General features: G+C 38.0%; 1 protein-coding gene across 1 annotated transcript; it reads left to right on the top strand.

Annotated features, from left to right (window-relative positions):
* Positions 1-1,307: 1,307 nt before the first annotated feature.
* Positions 1,308-6,016, top strand: LOC104542158 (tudor domain-containing protein 7-like; the record flags this gene model as incomplete). Its single annotated transcript, XM_010186375.1, has 2 exons — positions 1,308-1,888; positions 5,830-6,016. Coding segments are annotated over 2 exons (768 nt in total), but the record flags the coding sequence as incomplete, so codon positions are not given.
* Between the last annotated feature and the right edge of the window lie 1,049 nt (positions 6,017-7,065).

Genomic DNA, 7,065 nt, shown 5'->3' with positions numbered 1-7,065 from the left:
CTCTTATTTATGAAGTGTACAGTGGAATCCCCTTTCCCTCAGTAAATTGAGACAGAGCTTCTGTTTATGATATGCTTATCTGTGTGGAAGATCAGGGGAGTTAATGTGATCTAAGTTTATGGAGTATGTCAGCATTTTTTGGTTTTTCTAGGAAATAACTGAGGCTACACTTAATTTGAAGAAAGTACAAGTTGTACTGCATAGTTTAGATATTTGCACTATACTGATGTAGTCTGATGTGTTTGGTATTCTTAAAAATAGAGGAGGAAGCATTATAAGAAATACTACTCTGTAGTAACTGCCTCAGGCTTAGTTCTCTGTGGATGTCCACTTCAAAATCTGTATAACCACAGAATCACAGAATGTTAGGAGTTGGAAGGGATCTCGAAAGATCATCCACAGGATCACCCAGACTAGGTCACACAGGAACGCGTCCAGGCAGGTTTTGAATGTCTCCAGAGGAGACTCCACAATATCTCTGGGCAGCCTGTTCAGTGCTCTGGCACCCTCACAGTAAAAAGGTTTTTTCTTATGTTCAGATTGAACCTCCTATGTTCCAGCTTGCACCCATTGCCCCTTGTCCTGAGGGGCACTGTCCTTGTCACTGAGAAGAGCCTGGCTCCTTCCTCCTGACACTCACCCTTTACAAATTTATAAACATGAATGAGGTCACCCCTCAGTCTCCTCTTCTCCAAGCTAAAGAGACCCAGCTCCCTCAGCCGCTCCTCATAAGGGAGATGCTCCACTCCCTCCATCATCTTTGTGGCTCTGCACTGGACTCTTTCAAGCAATTCCCTGTCCTTCTTGAACTGAGGGGCCCAGAACTGGACACAATATTCCAGATGTGATCTCAGCAGGGCAGAGTAGAGGGGAAAGAGAACCTCTCTCGACCTACTAACCATCCCCCTCCTGATACACCCCAGGATGCCATTGGCCTTCTTGGCCGCAAGGGCATATTGATGGCTCATGGTCATCCTGCTGTCCACCAACACCTCCAGGTCCCTTTCCCCTGTGCTGCTCCCTAACAGGTCAGTCCCCAACCTATACTGGTACATGGGGTTGTTCTTTCCCACATGCAAGATCCTACACTTGCCCGTGTTGACTTTCATTAAATTTTCCCCTGCCCAACTGTCCAGCCTGTCCAGATTTTGCTGAATGGCAGCACAGCCTTCTGGAGCGTCAGCCACACCTCCCAGTTTTGTGTTGTTAGCAAACTTGCATAAATTGCATGTTATAAAGATGTAATTGTCAAAGTGATCTAGACTTAGAGATACAACTTATCATTGACTCTACTTTTTTTTTCCAAGGTGGAGAAAGTACACAAAGATGACCAGACGGATGCACTGGTTTATCCTGCTAAGAAAATACCACCAATAGCAAAAAGTGATACAGAGCAAGAAAAGGCATCTCAGAATGTTACTTCTGCAAAAGCAGACCCTTTGTTAAAACCAAATATGGAGATCACACCTGCATCACTTAGTAGTGACTTCAAGCAGAAAGTTGTTAACATCTTGCTGAAGTATTCCAGTGGTCTTTGGGCTAATGCACTTCCCAAATTGTACCAAGACACTTACCAAGTAAAATTTCCAGAAGACATTCTAAATAATCTGGAGTTGCTCTCAGATGTATGTATAGTGGACTATGTAACAGAAGTCCCCAGAAAGGCCATCCTCTATGCTAAACCCCAAAGACGTGTTGATGAAAATCTGAATGTCACTGAGAAAGTCCAGAGGCATCATGGTGTGAAGTCCACAGCTGAACAACAGTATGAAGAATCCAAGGACCAGTATCCAGAGGACATAACTGTCCCTTCTCTAATCATTCCATCGGAAGGATCTGTGTCCATCATGGTGTTAGAAGTGAAGAACACTAATGAGGTCCTAATTAGGTAAGTTTGTACTTCAGAATCTATCTTTTTTACTTTATTTATAAAGCATATTCATACTGTGCAGGTCTGCCATAAGAGAACAAAAGAACAGGAGGTTGCAGACCTTTACTTATTTTGATAACAAAACTTAAGAATCCTTTTGTTCGTGTGCTTAAATTGAAATTTTCTGAAACTTTTTCTGTGCCGAGCTGATCAGTTCTGTCATTCGCTTGTCTGAGAATCAAAGCAGATTTCACTTACTGTTGGAAAACTTTTTAAAGTAAACCCACTATAACACTTAGTAATACTCAGATATTGCTGCAATACTTACTAAAATATTTTTTACTTCTATAACTGACTACTAACTAGGTGTGACTTGAGTGTGTGCAGATTACACTGCAGTTTTTGCTTTTGGGGACAGATGAATTTCCCTCCAACAATAAACTACTAGTGCTGCTTGGTTTGGTTGCTAATCAGCCCAGCCTTAGAGGACAGCGTTAAGTGGATTGTAGTAGCTATCTTATGTTTATGTTATTGTACTGTTTCAGAAATACCATGATAAGCTTTCTTTATTTAATTGCTGGGATAAAACACAGAAATCCTAGCAGTTCTTTAGAACTTAAAAAACAAACAAACAAACAAACATAAAAACAAAAAAACCCAAACACTTTTTTGTAGAGGTTATTTAATTTTGAAAATTATTTCAATTCCAGTCTGATCTTAAGAAGTTTTTTATTTCACTTGAAAGGATGAATTGAGTAATTGTGTAGTAATGTACTGTATTGACAGCTTTGTTTTGTTCCCCAAGAGTTTCTACAGTTTCAGCTTTCATTAGATAGTTTCAGTCATTCTTAGAGGTCCTGACTAGGATTAAAATAAGTATGTGTGCAGTTTACTTACAGATCCTTTCACTGTGAAACTAGTGCTCTGTTATTCCTTCCTGGATGACAATATCCAACACTAGCCTTAAGGCTGAAATTCAGATACCTGTTTTCTTTCTAGCTATCAGTCATGTATTGGAATACTCAACCTTGAACTTTCTTTATGTGTCAGTCCACTGCTTGTTCCCTGAAGTAATGGAATCTCAATGGCTGATAATCTAGTGAAAACCCCCATACTTGGGGGTTATGAGAGAAATTCTCATTTGAGAATGTTGCCATCTTTGTTTCAGCTGCTAGCATCATTATGTTGAGCTTATTCTCAGATAAAGCTTTTTTTGTACATTGCTTATACATTTGTTTTGTATACTGGTCTTACCACAAAGTGTAATATAAAGCAAGATTCTTCATCAATCATTAACATTTGTGCTGTCTCCGGCTGGACGAGTCAATCATTTTAGTGAAGAAGACACAGCTGGAATTTGTGAGTGAGCTTAAGCTTAAAAAAAGAAATCACAGGAGGAAGAACTGCATCAAAGAAAAGAGAGGCTTTATGTTTTAGGTTGTTCCTGTGAGAATTCCTGTTTGAATTTTGTCTAAAACATGAAAGATGAATAAGATGAATAGTGCCAGGAAAGACAGCCAATTTAAGACATGCAATCATCTGTACATAGAGATACTGAAACAGTTAGACACAACGCCTATTACATGCTTTGTAGTGAGAAGACCTGTCTCTTCCAGCTTGCTGTGCAGGTGGGATGTAACTCTGCAAAACTTTTCTTGTCACTGTATACCTTTCAGTTCTGTCAGCACTGATAACTTGCTGTATATGTGGAGTAACAAATCTTGGCTTTCTAATCTGTTATTTTAAGGATGTTTCCACTAATTATTTTGGGGAATGCTTCAAGTCCCATGGATTAAGCTACTATATGACACTGATGAGCTGAGGGTCCTTATGTTAGTATTTTTAGTTCCCTAATTTTAAACTATGATTCTTGAACAATATTAAAGTTTCTGAATTTTTCAGCTCTATGTAGGTGTATGGTGGTGATTAATTGTTTCTTGTCTCTAGATACGGAAATTACTACTTAGGGTTATCTTTGTATTTCGTGGACGAGATCATTTATCTTCAAGATGAACTAGCCCTGAAGGGAGTGGTTTTTTGCCATGACAAGAGAACGTTCATGTAGACATATAGGAAGTAAACAGTGCATGGACTTACCTTTCCTGTGCATGCTCTAGCAGTCACTTTCCTCTGAGCTGCACAAGAACTTTGTAGTGGCTATTGTTTGATGATGATTTTTGCAGGATCAGTAAAATCAAGATTCCTCTGTCTTGGGGGTGGAACAATATCTCTACTTTCTTGGTATGTGGCTGAGAGTTGTTTGGGTGGAACCTTTCAACCGCAGTACTAATTAAGACAAAGCTGGAAGGTTAGGTGCTATTTAAGTTCTGAGATGTGGTACAATTCTGTAAGAATTATGATGTAGTCAGAATAAAAGTGAAGTGATAGAAACACTCCTGGATATTTGCTGTACATCTACAACAGTGTGATTGAAGGCAGAAATTATATGCTAGGTGCTACATTTGAATTCTCACAAGAAATAAATATCACCTTTTATTCTCAGCTACCTTGAGTTTCTGTGCTCCAGCTCAGATACTTATTTTTCTTGTCTTTTATGTTTTTCAATAGACAAAATTTTATAGCATGTTACACTATAGAAGCATACACTTCTGTTCCTTTCACAATGAAGCAGCAAGCTTTACTTGACATGCGAATTGGTCCCAGTTGAGACTAAGAATGGTGCTGAATGCATACTTGCAGTGTCTGGCCACCTGCATGTAGACTAGTTTCTAAGATGGATTTTTTTGAGGTTGGTTTCCAGGATTCTTTTCTAAATAACCTAAAAAAGAATTTTTCCATTAACTTTGAGCAGCCAGAACCTTCTGCAGTATGATACTCTGCTATTACCAGAAAATAGTGAGTGAGGCAGGAAATTCTGATTCTCCTACTTTCTGATAAGTATCTTTATGAAACAGAAGTTAGGAAAGAAGCTTCCAAGTAGCAGATATTTGACTGTCAGCCCACTCCATATCCATGATGAAGTAGTAGGTGAGTGTTTACACAGAAACCAAAAAGGGCTGTAATTTTGAAAAGCAATATATAAATGGATGGTGAGGTAGCAGACCTTTAGGAAAATTAAGGTTCCCTGGAATATGATCAGATTTAACAATCTTTATAACAAAGTTAGAATAGTATGTCATACTACAGTATCCGCACTAATCCTGAGCTTATAGGAGACCTTCAGAATATACCTAGATTTTTATAGGATGATAATCTAAACTGTGTGGTAGAAAGAAGCAGTATTATTCACTCTATGTACAAATTATAACAGTAGCTACTAATACAAATTTGGGAGTAAGTTTTCCTTTTGTTTTTTCTAATCTGACTTGTTTATGAAGCATTCAGAACTTCCCATTTGGAGTTTTCAGTAAGTTTATATACTTGTGTTCCATAGATCTTTAATAAACTGCTTCAGTATGAACCATCAGGTCAGCAGCCTAATATCAGGATTGTTCTGAAGGCCAAGGGTAAACAGCACATGATTTGACAGCTTATTTATAAAGTTATTTCAAATGCCTTGTTTTTGATCAACCTTAGTGAAAACCTGATTACGCTGGTGTTTGTTAATGACTGAGTAACTTCAGAGATGATGTGCTAGTTCTCTTTTGTACTTGGTGCAAGATACTACTTTACCTTTGTGGTCAAGTTGCTCTGCGTGTTTGTAATAGTCAAGTAAGAGCTCTTAGTAAAAATTTACCATTGGAAATTTTTGAACATGCTAGATTATACACGGCTGGACCATAGTTAGTTGTCAACAAAGTACTATATTTAATGTCACTTACTTTTCTATCACCCTGTTAATGGAAAAGAATTTGGATACTGATGTATATAGAAAATGTATATATCCATAATTTATTTATATTTATATATGCATATAAATGTTCTTAGGATTTTATTCAGCTTTTTGAAGTTGCTTCCTAACACTTGTGGTGTTTTGTTTTTTTTGTAAAATACTCTAGGTATGTGGGCAAAGATTATTCTTCCACCCAGGAACAAATGGAAGATGACATGAAAGCATACTATAGTCAGAATAGTACAGTGTCACTAGCTCAGACTCTGAGTGTTGGGCAACTTGTTGCAGTACACGCTGAAGAAGATGCCTGGTTGCGTGCTCGGATAATTTCTCTAGAAGACAATAGAATAAAGGCAAGCAATAACTTACTTTGGCGCTTGGAGAAAGACAAAACAATCTTGGTTTTTTAGATAAGCTGACAATTCCTAAATATGCTGCACTAGCATTCTTTCCTTCTTGCCCTGAAGTACCTCTATTTTCAGTTATATCAGAAATTAAGACTTTTTTGAAGTTATGTGATTGCCAAAATTAAATGGTCTTTCTGGCTTTTTTTCCATCAATAGTTTGAGTTTTGGGGTTTTGGTTTGAGTTTTATGTGCTGCTGGGCCCTATAGCACTTTTGTACTGAAAAGATACCTTTCATAGTCTTAGGAGGAATGGGTGTAGTAGCACTTTTTGGAGTGAGACAGAGGAAGGGAAAGGGAAGAACAAAATTCATTTGCTGATAGATCTTCCCTGAAGTTTTGTGCTGAAGTATGTATTATGTGCACTTAATAGCAAGACGAGGAGAAGGATATACTTATGTTCCCCTCCAGGCAGATCTAGTGTTGTGAGTTATATATAGTGTGCATTTTAGATAAACCCCCTTTGAGATTATTTAACTCCTCCATTAAACTTTTCCTGCGCCAAGCAGATGCTTTTTGTCATGTGCAGTGAAACTAGTACATATGATAGAATTGTAAAAAGCACTTTCAAACTTCTCAGTTATTTCTTGCCTAGTCGAACATTAATGATACCATTTAAATTTTTGTTTCTTTCCCCAGTTAGGTGACTTTTACCCAGGTCTCTTTAACAGATTTCTGAAGTTGATCCGTTTAGTAAATATAGCATATGTATTCTAATTTAGTTTTTTCTGAAAGTTAGCATGATACCCTTCAGCTGAAACTTGGAGGGGTGTGTCAGAAGACACTTTTGTGAAAGATTGTTGAGTTTAGAGAAGCAGCAATGGCATTGATAGCAAGCTTGCCACTAATTTGGCTCTGTTAGCCTAAAGAAGGCTACTGTTTTATTGCAGCATTTCACAGAATCACAGAATGTTAGGAGTCGGAAGAGACCTTGAAAGATCATCCAGTCCAGAGCAGGATCACCTAATCTAGGTCACACAGGAACATGTCCAGGCGGG

This window comes from Mesitornis unicolor, unplaced genomic scaffold, assembly GCF_000695765.1.
Source record: "Mesitornis unicolor isolate BGI_N332 unplaced genomic scaffold, ASM69576v1 scaffold9246, whole genome shotgun sequence".
In the NCBI taxonomy this organism is placed as follows: domain Eukaryota; kingdom Metazoa; phylum Chordata; class Aves; order Mesitornithiformes; family Mesitornithidae; genus Mesitornis; species Mesitornis unicolor.
The sequence above is the reverse complement of the archived record's forward strand: the minus strand, read 5'-3'. Positions and strand labels throughout refer to the sequence as shown.